General features: G+C 41.3%; 1 protein-coding gene across 1 annotated transcript; it reads right to left on the reverse strand.

Annotated features, from left to right (window-relative positions):
* Positions 1-2,294: 2,294 nt before the first annotated feature.
* On the reverse strand, positions 2,295-4,933 carry LOC123982772 (zinc finger protein 503-like). Its single transcript, XM_046068606.1, has 2 exons — positions 4,470-4,933; positions 2,295-3,879 (listed from the first exon to the last, which is right to left on the reverse strand). The coding sequence occupies exons 1-2, from the start codon at positions 4,722-4,724 to the stop codon at positions 2,446-2,448; spliced, it is 1,689 nt and encodes a 562-aa protein (XP_045924562.1). The 5' UTR covers positions 4,725-4,933; the 3' UTR covers positions 2,295-2,445.
* Positions 4,934-12,376: the final 7,443 nt, after the last annotated feature.

Raw genomic sequence — 12,376 nt, forward strand, 5'->3', positions numbered from 1 at the left:
TACAACATAGGTTACCAACACTGACCTGGGGAAAACTGGTTTCCAGTACTACTACTACTATATGCACCTTACTCCTGGAATAATAGCAACACATCATAACTTTAGAGACACTAAAACTTTACTTTAATCACTCCATTAAGCATTTATAAGCAGTACATTAAATGGTTTATAACTCACAATAATGTAGAATGCAGATTAAAGGAGAGATTTTTAAGTGCATTATAATTAACAAAATGCCTACAACCACAAAGAGCAATATAAACAATTATGTTTTATATTTCTTATAAATGCTAGAGAGGTTTTAGGTAAAGTGTTACAGAGACACTTGACAAACGTTATCCTTACTGATATTTTTAATCATTTGTGATAGTTTGAATTTCTGTCTTTGTGTAATGGCTGTTTTATGAGACTGACTCATTCATTTCACTTGTGTGTTTTGTAATTTGTAATTTGGAAAAGAGTTATTGTATGAAAAAATATAAACCTTATAAAAGCCATCACTTGAAAATATACTGTTCATAAATAAAAAACAGGATTATTCCACAGGAAACATGGTAACTCTCTAAAATCCAAGATTTGCTGATTAAATGTTAATTTTCAAGCAATTTGGTCCTCATGTAACGAGCACAGATGCTGTGCTGTACGTCTACCCCTACATTAAAAATCCATATATTATAGCATCAGCTGATGCTATAAAATCAAATCTGCTGAATAATTTATTGACTGGTCTGTCTGCTCTCATACGAGAGGATGTGTGAATTTATGCTGCAGTGTCACACATCAATTAAATGTTGAGAAATAATGTTCAACAGTCTTAATCCCATTTGTTCACATCATAGTGATGTGCTGTTTGTAAATGTAAAGGAGCATCACATATGATCTACACTGGCTTCATGGCTGACTGGTTGCAGAGCTGAATTGTGGGTTAGGGGCTTTATTACCATCTATCACTGAGCTATGTTTAGGACTCATCTACTTGAAGAATGGGTGGATTTGATGAATATGACATCTGACTGTTAATGATGGTGATTTTATTGCTGGAAAACAGCCTGATTTACTGTGGATGGATAATGACACTGTTGGCTTGATTTAGTTGATTTGTTTTTAGGGGCTGATTAAATTGTTCGGCCTCACTTTTTTTCATGCTCTCTGCTTCATGGCTTCATTAAGGCGATCACAAAAGCTGTGGAAACGTCCCACATCTGGTGTCGTCGTAAATCTTTATTTAGCGAGCTCCTCCCTCACATGAGTAGCTCGTTTGTCTTCGTTAATGAAACGATAATCCATGACCTCGTGATTGAGAAGATTCAGCATGTTTTGATGAGCCCAAGAGATAATGCATCTACACACACACACACACACGCACACACACGCACACACACACACACGCGCGCGCGCACTATAACTAAGGCACCAAGGCCTGTAAGTGGTTATAGCTTCTTGTCACCACAAGTTAATAAAACTAAAACATACATGCCTAGATAATCTTCACTATTATGTTGTATTAAATATAAAAACATGCAAATATTTTGCAATTATATAATTAGTTCTCCATCTGTAGGCTCTTTACCCAATCCACTGTCAGCCTCATGGTAACACCAAAACATAAAAGACAAAACCAAAGTTATGAATAATATGAATTATTATTATTAAATTTAGCCATGACTGTCCAGAATAAAATTAAATATATATATTTGCCACAGCCTCACAAACAAAATATGGACCACTTAAATAAATATTATGATTAAAAAACCCACAGTAACCTTTCACATGCCTACACTCTTATTGTAGGCTACAGCCAAAATAACAAAACTAACAAAATTTTAATAAAAAACTAAATAAGTTACATTCCTTATAAAAACCTTAGTTTTTAAAATGTTTGACCTTGATAATCAAGGGATACTATAACACTTACTATAATATTAAGTGTGTTTTTTTTTCTTTAAATAGAATAGACCAGTGTAAAAATGCCATCCAGGTAAAAACTTGCTTCATGAAACGGTTCGCTCTCCACAAAACAAACCAATGACAGTTCTGAAGCTGCTCTGATTGATTTTCCACGTCCATCATTCTGTCATATCACTCAGCACAAGGGGCCCTCTAACCTGTCTGACTGAGGCAGAATGAAAATAACTTTTGCAAGAGTAACAGTTGATTCAGCATAAAGAATAAAAATCCATATTACAAAAAAAGGTCCCATTTAAATCTGCACACAAAAAAAGAACTTTTGGATGCACATTGGGAATAAACATAACACAAAAATCTCTCCTGTGTAAAATAATGCACATTGAGGCTTTTCAAAGTTATATTATTTTTTATTTTAGTCACGCTTGAAGCTATCGCAAATAAATACACTGATCCCCACATGGATCCAGTCCCTGCATGAAGTACAATATAAAACTCATTGGGCCTAAATCTTCTTTATAAATGTATAATTCTTTGTCTCTACTGGTATCCTAAGGCTGAGGCTGTTGTCAGTCTTTGTCCATAAAAGGCGTATGGGGAGTAATATGGCCCTGTGGCTGCGGGCACCGGCACGGGGGCCCCGGGTGTGGGCAGGGGGCTCTTTGAATAGGGGTGATAGCGGCTGCTCAGTCCGAGTGGGTGATGGGGGCCCCTAAGGGCCAATGTGCCGGGGCTGCCTGGGCTGCCATTGGGAGGCATATGCATGTGACAAGCCATAGCAGCGGCTGCAGCGGCGTTGGCGAGAGAAGACGACCCCGGGTACCCAGATATCAACTTCTCCGTACCGGCAAAGGCCGTGTGAGTCCGCAAATGGCTGAGAAGCTCCTCGGAGGAGGAAAAGCGCTTATCGCAAGGTCCGTTAGCAGACACCCAGTTACACACGTGCGGCAGGGGGTCATTGGGCAGCATAAACCCATAAGGATATAAGGGATGTCCGCTGAAAGCTGGGGCCGAGGAATGCACGCCGTGTAACGTGTGCGTCGGGTACATGATCGGGTATCCAGATTTGAGCGCGGCAGCAGCGGCAGCCGCAGAATCATGTCCGCAGTTAGCGCTGGATGCACCGGACAAATGGCTTGTGCAGTGGTAGCTCAGACAGTACGGGTCACGACAAAGACTAGCAGACATTAGAGAAGGCGGGGAAGCCCCAGCTAAGGGACTCGTTCCTGCTTTGCTGCATCCCAGTGAGCTGGCAGCAGCAAACTGTGCACTTAAAAGCTGACTGCTGGATTTGGTGGGGTCAAGGGTCATTCCATGAGGGAGGAATGGCTGCGGGTAACCCGCATACGCACCCGCTAAACTTCCAGGATAGGAAATACCAGCAGGTGGCAAGGGGAAAACTGTATGACCGGGCTTATATGGGGAAACAGGGGCCACCAGTCCAGAGCTGAGGACGGAGGATGACGACGAGGTTACAGATGGTGAGTCTGATGTAACAGTCTTGGATCCAGATGTGTTCTCCTGGTGTTGGCTGCCATCCGAGGTAATTCCACTTATCCTATGGCTGCCATTACTCTCTGCCGTACTGCTTTTATTGCTATCAGACTCCTTTTTTTCCTCCTTGTCCCCCGCTTTGCCGTCAGCCGGCAGTGGAGAGACTGAGGTGCAGGAGCTGGGGCTGCCTGTCCTGGGGGTGAACGGCTGGCAGGTGGCGCTAGGCACTCGGAAACTGGTTTTGTCTCCACTGAGGCTGCTGCTCGAGTCCTTCTTCTCAGACGATTTGGAGTAAGGTTTGAAGCTAGATTTGTCGTCGGCTCCGATGTCGCTCATTTTCAGCGGACCAGATTTGGTCTCCTTGTCACTAGATCCATTTGAGGTAACTGAGGACAGCTTAGAGGAGGACGGCGGGTCCGGTTTGCCGATCTGAGAGCACGTTTGCGCCAAAAGAGCCAGGGGACTTTTCTTGGCATCCAGCTGTGAAATAAAACACAACAAAATTAACGACATTCATTAAAGCACTTGTGCTTTTCAGGTTTTGTGGTAAATACCACACATACCCGTTCCGCGTAGTTTACGCATTGCGCATAAACTTATCTCCGGATGAAACTCAAAACAACTAATAGGCATGTAAAGAGAGAGAGTGCACACAGAGAGCTGATTCACGTGAGATGGAAGATAAGACTGTACAATTGCCACGCGTCGAAAACGGCATTACAAACACTGGCATCATTTTGCAACAAGGTCATTAAATTTGAAAGCGACTCAAATTTCGACACCTCAGTTTATAATTTGAACGCAGAACAAAAAAACAAAAACAAACAACAATCAGAAATCAACTCGGAACCAGGTCTTAAAACAACATTAGGAGGGTTATTCTCGAAAAATTCATTAAGCTACATAGTAAATAAAATCGCTTCTGACACCAGTTATTAACTCAGTCTGTCCACACATTGCGGAAGCTTTAGTGTCCAGTGATTTCAGAGTAAAATGCTTTGTAGTTTGATTTTTAGCGAATTTCTGCCCGTGTGCGCAAACGTATTCACAAAAATCGTGTTAACGCTTACCTCGATGGGACCGACCGGGGTGGACGGTAAAGGCTGAAGGTACTCCGGGTGTAAAAGGTGTCCTGCTCGTGCCGTAAGCATTTTCAAAACCTTTATGGGAAGACGACTGGCTTGGCGAGAAGGGTCTGCAGGAGAGACGGAGTTGTATACGGATAGCTGGCTGATCTTCACTGCGCCCTTCTCCCCCGAGGAGCCGCTCTCCCACGCTGGATTCGTGCTATTTCTCAGGACAGAGACCGTGGGCGATGTGATCATGACCCAATTCTCGTGGAAATGGTTGAGAGATACATGTGTAGGGTAAAGAAAGCCAGCACTCAAAACGTCAGACGGTTAAAGCCTTTGCCAGAGATAAAAGGAACAATGTTAAATCCTCAGAAGAGACGCGCAGTGTGCGAGCAGAATCCGTGCGTATCGCAGCCGTGTTGCTTCATCCCCGGTGTCGCTCTGACAGTGTGGCTGCGGGTCCGAGAGCTGACTTGGTTTACGTGCGAGCAGGAGAGATCACTCCGCCTCCTCTCGAGCAGAATCTGAAGTAGTCCGCAGATCACAGCCTGTGCCGCCTCCCAGTCAAAATGAGATCCTGAGGTGATGGTGGGGTCGAGTGAATGTGACGTTTCCTTCTCACACGGGTGTGTATTTAACAGTTCACCCGCTCTGAGCACTTTTAATTTTGAGTTTTTCCCTATTTTCTCTCGTCTTTGCGTAATTGGCGCTTCGACGCATGCGCCGCCCGTGTGTTCCTTTGCAGTTTTGTGGAAGGTGGATGAAGGCTAACAAGGAGGTGAAAATGACCAAAACTCCTTAATGTCAAATGAGCAGGAGACACATTTTAATTAACAGAATTTTTATTTCAGACAGCAGAGTTTTTACAATAAAAGGACACTGTAAGATATTGAGCAAATTAACACCTCTAGACAACATATTATACATTTACAAGCCTTGTTCTAACTTTAAGTCATTTTGAGCTAATCTTCTTAAGTCTACAATTAGGAAACAGCAGTTCAGGTCCACCTGATTGACCAACCGATGGCTTTTCTGTGCTGGTATTCACTTACACGTGCACCGATATCTATCGACATGTTTCACATTTTCTGCAACTTTCTCCTCTCAATCAGACAGCCTGTCATCTGTCAGTTCCTGCACGCCAGTTTTCTGTCAGCTGTCTGCAGATTTTTTATTTGCCTCTTCTCAGCCAGATCCAGGTCAACTATTATCAAGTGAATCCATGAGAAGTGGAGAGAAGAAGTAATGTGTCTCTCACCTCACTCCATCATATCTGAGGCTTGTTAGTCTGCCGTGTCTGGTAACACTCAAAACTGCGATTTGTTTAATTGATACATTCTCAGGCAGTTTTTACAGAGCCTTAATTCTGCTCCAGACATCTATTTAATATCATGCAAAATTTCAAGTGTTTTTTTTTTGTCTTGGAAATTAAAAATATTCCCTCACATGCCTGCCACATTCAAGCCAAAATTCTTTCTTTTTTATTCCAAGAGCGCTTAAAAACCCTCTTGTGGCCGCCATTAATCATTTAAAGCTTCCACATTTCTTAGACCCACTTATCTTATTACTCAATAGCCTATAAATGTCTTGCTGATCAGGCGAAAGTTAAACATATGCAAGTGTTTTTTGATTGATAACAGGGGGGCTGTTTTCGGCAACGGCTGTCAGGCTCTGACACAGCGCTTTGAGTTATTAGGGCAGAGAAGGGCGACCATAAATTTCGACCGTCAGGCAAAAACCCCTTTATTGTGGACGTGATGGATGGCTCACCGCGGCAGACACCAAATTCTCGGCTTTATCCTTAAATGGCTGCACATTTTTTCGTCGCCGTAATTCATTACTTTTAAACAGAAAACTTGAAATGCTAGTATTTCACACAAGGACACGTTTATGAATCACCCGGAGTCCGTGCAAACACAACCATCTACAAGCAGGGTTGGGTGCCTCAAGTAGGTGATTATACAGAATACATTCTCTGTCTGGGCTATACATTTAAAAAAATAAAGGATTCATATTTTTATTAAAGGATTCAATATTTTTTTCATATTTTGTCATGAATTCAGGATGGAGATGTCAGAACTCAAAGTTCTGGTAAACTAAGTGAAGGTTCACCAAATCCTTTTTGAAACAAGTTTTTTCATTAATTAAGCACAATCTATTACCAGTTTGTGACCTATAGTCAAAATTTAACATTGCCATTCCTTCAAATTTAGATTATATATATAAAATATATGAAAATGTGAAAAAATGTGTTCATCAGACATATTTTTAGTAATGATCCTTAAAAAACTTATTTAGTGTAATGTTTTTGTACCGAATAATGCTATTGTCCATTGACTGCCCTTGGCCAAACGAAAATACAAAATGATAAACAAAACACTGGGCAAATTGTGAACACTATACAGGTGGGCAAGAAACAATGAATGGTTTTCAGAATCTTATTATGTTCCTAAAAAGGACAACATTTTTAATTTGAAAGTATTCAGCTTCATATAAAGTCAAAATGGGATAAATAGGTGGGTGAGTTTATCCTCCACCTGGCTCCAGCGCTTTTGTGACTTAGTTTAACTTTTAGTCTTTCTTTTATGTTCAGTAGTGGTTGTCTGTACAGAAACGACACCTTAAATGTGTGTTGGAGACATCACAGTTTATTATTGGAGTTGCAATTAGAGTTATAGTTACAGGAGCTGATATTACAACCTTGTTGTATAAGGTATAATTGTATGGTGTGTATTGTGTAATTCAGCTCTGCATGTAGGATGGCTACTACAGAGTTGATTAAACAAATGCATGCATATGTCCAATTTTAATACAGTGTTGTCAGTATTTTACTATGAAATGACAATTCAATTCAGTTTTATTTATATAGCGGCAAATCACAACAACAGTTATCTTAGAGTGCTTTTCATAAAAGAGCAGGTCTAAACCGTACTCTGTGATGTTATTTACAGAAACCCAACAACTGATGAAGTGAAAATGTGATATTTTTGTGAAATCCTTTCCTTTCCAGACCCTTTGGAGGTTCTATGCAGCAGTGGAAGATTTACTCAAACAGCATGAAGGTAAGTCACTGCTCCACTCTTATTATTATGCCCTCTTTAGACTTGCACATGTACATTAAATACATTACAAAAGACCTGAAACTATTAAAAAAATTACCCAAACTCAGGTGCGAAAGCCCTTGACATATAGCTTTCAAAAAAGGATATGGTCGATAAATACAGCATTACAATGTCGAGCAAATGGAATAAGAAAGTCCCTCGACATGACATGAAAATTCACCTTGTGGCAGCCAGTGCGGGGCGCGCCACGTCAGCAGCAAGACAGGCCTACTGGATCTGACAGGTAAAAAGGGGAGATGATGGTTAGAAGGTGCTATTGTTTCATGCCGCTTTCTTGACCTGTCAGGTCCCGGCACAGAGGCCTGGATCGAGGACCTCTTTGTCACATGCAAACAGTCTTAAAAGGCCGTTATCCAGACTATGGTGATTGCTCCTGTTTAATTGATTTGCTTTGCACTGAGGCCTGTCACATTAATAATGGTTAAGTACAGCCCAAGTGTGTCACCCAGAGTGGTGCGTCTATCGGGAAATTAACAGCCTTAACTAACTGCTGTCTGTGAAGCAAGAACTGTGTAATCATATGAGATGCAGCACTTTCATACTTAGGCTGAAACTATGGTATTTCTAATATAACTGCTCTCTGGTGATGTGCAGCAGCTGTATATTTTCTTTTTTCCCCCTATAGATATATTTTAAAACCTGCCACATTTTGACCTCTTCATTTAAGTGTATATGGCTGTATTATATCCCCATCTCATTATGAACTACCATCCAGAGTAAAACAGAGAGCTACACTGACAAGTAAATGGTGTTGAGTGAATAAGACTCAGATTACGCTCTCTACTGCTTCACAGGAGCCTTTGACAGGTTGCAGTAGACATTAAGTCTTTCTGATATTTCCATGACTGACTGACAGTTTGAAATTGCTCCCATCACCTTGATAGCATAGTAATGCACCTTGCATGTGGACTGTCTTTAAAGTGCAGGAAATTAGACTCAAAGTTGAGAGTCTCCTTTCAACCAAATATGACAAGAAAATAGACTGCTTTTCTTCTGCGCCCAGAGAGGGAAAAAAGGCCCCACAGAAGCTGGTACAGAATAAGAGGTTATAGGAGCAAGTTGTCAGGAAGTATTACGGATTTTATGTGTTTAAGACAGGACATTTCAGATACTTAGAAGTCATACCCATTCCCCTTGACTACACCCAAGATACTCCCCCACCCCCCCCACACACACATCTGTGTCAAATGCCTTAGTGTTGACTTCATTTGCAAGAGCTCAACTCGGAGGTGACATGAAGAACTTGCACTATCTCGCCGGAAGTCAGACGGCAGGAGCGCAGCATGACGGAGAGAGTTAGAAAAGTTGAGGTGCAGCCAAGATCGCGGCGGTGAAGGGTCTTTTTCACGTTGTCTCCTCAATTAGTTAAAGCTGGTCAGGAGTAGGAAGTAAAGCCTATGGAGATTATATGCTGTCGTCCACTTGCCATCAGGTAGGTGAGGATCCTGGCGGGTTGTAGTCATGCTGTAGAGAAGAGTTAACTTCACCTACCCTCCACGTTGGCACTGGAACCAATGGCTCAATTCATCCTGACAGCTGCCATATTACTGGTTCAGAACTTTGTGGAAACTTCAAGAAGCTCCTGTAAGACCTACTGTACTGTATATCCATGTCTAGTAGCTTTAGTGGAAAAGGGAGTGCGGTCATGTTCGCTCTTGAGGACATCAAAATTTGGCATGTGACTGGATTTACCCAATTTTGATTAACATCAGGGCTTCATATAATGATTATTTTCATTATAAATGAATCTGTTCACTCTTTTTTTTTAAATTATTGACGAAATCATGGTGAAAAAAATGCCCATCATGGTTTCCGGGAGCCCAATTTGATGTCTTAAAATTGTTTGTTTTGTGTGACTAATGGTTTCAAACTTCCAAATTCAGATATAAATCTGAAAAAAGACGCAAATCCTGACATTTGAGAAGCTGGAAACATCATTTTCCATCCATCCACTAATTAATTAATCAACTAATTGTTGCAACCCTCTCAGTGTCTTTATTTCTCCAAGTATTGACTCTCAAATGAGTTGAAAAGACGCCACACACAGTGCATTTGTTTGTGTAGCAGTCAGTGTAAAATCAACATTCTCCACATTGACACACATGCAGCAATAGATGCTGATCCCTCACATTTACTTGTCTAGATTTAATTTATGGAGCCTAAGCCGGGGTGAAAATGTACAGGTAGCGTGTTATGGCACTGGAAGCACTGTGCGGGTCGGGATGAATGTCTGTGATGGGCAGATTATTCAGAATAAAGTAGGCCTAAAGAATGATCTTGTCACATTTCACAGGCAGGATTAGGGATACGCAGGAGGAGCGCTTCAGTCAGGAATTAGCGTCATGTGGTCGGCTGGAGACGAGCATGCAAGGTATCTTCTGAGACAGGCTTGGACACTTACTGCTCCATTTGTCTACTTAGTGATCAAATACTGAGGTTGATGGTTATTTCTCTGTCATTTATGGTTTATGTGATATGTGTTCATCTGTGAGCATTTCCGTGTTGTGAAACTGTGTGAATTTCAGAGATCAAAACACCCTTTGGACATCCAGAACTGGGTTCATTTAGCTTCTTTTTATACATAAACCACATGCAATTGTACGTACAAATTTACAATATAGCATTAGCTATAACACATGAGGCCATCTTGACGTGTAGCCCATAGCAGCACCTACTATATTTGTGGCTTTGCATTTTGTGTGAATGTCTTCAGGCTATTAGAATGAGCTATTACTACGATGACTGAAGAGTGAGGCAAGGCGCGAGCTAAAAGACAAAGTAGAAGACGCCTGACAAATGAAATCAAACTTCATAAGACCTGCCAGTGGTGTCAGTTGTTATCCATATCTCAAGCGCATTATGGTACTGCAACGCAGCGTACTGCCTTCTCATCTGTCGGCTCAAATTCATCACATTCTTGACTGTTTCTTTTAAGTCACAAGTGTCAGTGTGAAGAGGAGTCTTAATTGACAACTGAGTGGCACAGATGTGGACCGCTGCCTTTATTTTTGTGCCAAGAAGGGTTGTGTTGTTTTGATGAGCTATTATTGGCAGAAGCCAGTAGCAGATAGCAGTCGGCCTGGAAATGGGAAGTGACATCAGACAGAGAGGAGCTTGTCATTGTCTTCAGGCGAGTTCAGTCTCGCTGTAAGTTAGGAACAGCCTGTTGAAATGTCACTCAGCGGACTTTCTTATCTTTTGAGAAGAGAAATTTGGGTTGATTTGGTGAAATTTTAGTTGAAATTATGTAGACATTTGTCATCTGGATTCTGAATTGCTAAAACACGTTGGCATGGTTTCAAAGATTTTTTTTGTGGTAAATTTGATTTTATTATGTGGAACATAGCAAGTTATCGTGAGCCTCCAGCCTTCATATGCAGCACATTTAAGATATGTTGCCCCAAATTTGCTGCAGTGTTAATCAACATTGTCAAAATTAGCTGGAAGTCTCTTTCATAGCATTTGGTAAAAGTAAATATTTTCTTACCTTTAGTGGTACCTAGTCATACATATAGCTTTATTCTATGCTTTGGAGTATCCATCTCTAAAGCGGCAAAATGAAAAGTAAAAGGTTCCGCGACGGACACTCACGCTGCTCAGATGGGCAGTGTAGTGTCCCATAGCTACCAGCTTGGCTGTAGACTCTTAAGCTCTGTCTCAATTCGGATACTTCTTTTACTGCACTTCCATGTAGTACACTGTGTACACTACGTTTGCATAGTGCATGAATTTCGACAGGGTAGTGTTGTCTCAAATAGCATATGGCTGGTGTGCACTTACTGGAAATGACAGTCACAACATTTGACGAAGTCTTGTTCTTCTTCTTTTTAATGGTGAATTGCTGGACAGAGCATTACCACCAAATTAACCCAATAAACAATTTAATGGCTTCTATCCGAGAACAGTATAGTGATACCTAAATAAAGTCTAACTTAAATTTGTACAATGCGGTGTTCACCGGAGCAACCGCAACCGCTGCAGCTTCCCTCCCCTTCCGCTACCTAGTCAAGATGTTGACCATTGAGGGTGACTGTGTCCAACTTTTTGACCATTATGAGAACACCATCCGGGTACTCATAGTGCACTGCATTTTGCCGTAATTGTCATTGTAAATGCATTTATGCACTCAAAATAGCAAGTGTAAGTACGGAGGAATGCAAATTCAGACCCAACATTAGTCTTGTTTTAATGCTGTGAACAATGCAAATTAAATTCTATCCACCTCCATTGGACTGGGGTGGAGGCAGAGACAGCTATCTCAAAGCATGGCCAAATAAAACTGAACCTCTGCATGGCTAGATACCACCAGAGCTGTGGTTAAAGTGAGAAAATAAATTTGTGTTTAATTTGGGTGAACTGTCCCCCTTTTAATATGATTTAAGGACCAAATGGCACTCACCATAACAACTAATGTAAACTGTTGTTCTTGACACTGTAGCCTGCTTTCTGAGCACATTTGGCATTTATAACCAGCTCACAGTAAATCAATGAGGCGTCTGTAACATGTAGCTCAATAGAAGCACTTCTTAATCACAATTGTTCTCCTCTAATATTCACTCAGTTGGAGAGCACAGTGTAAATAAATAGCTCTCAGCGCAGTGCATCTTACTGTACATTGATCATAGCAGGAGACCCAAGGCAACAATACAAAAAAGAAAAATGGCTTCCTTATTTTCGCTCATCTGAGGCTCCGTGCACCCCTTAATAGACAGAATCAGAATGTCTGCTGTGGTGTTGCAGGCTTTATGAGACCATTACCGCTTTTTATTGTGTATCCCTGGA

This window comes from Micropterus dolomieu, linkage group LG14 (assembly GCF_021292245.1).
Source record: "Micropterus dolomieu isolate WLL.071019.BEF.003 ecotype Adirondacks linkage group LG14, ASM2129224v1, whole genome shotgun sequence".
Taxonomy (NCBI): domain Eukaryota; kingdom Metazoa; phylum Chordata; class Actinopteri; order Centrarchiformes; family Centrarchidae; genus Micropterus; species Micropterus dolomieu.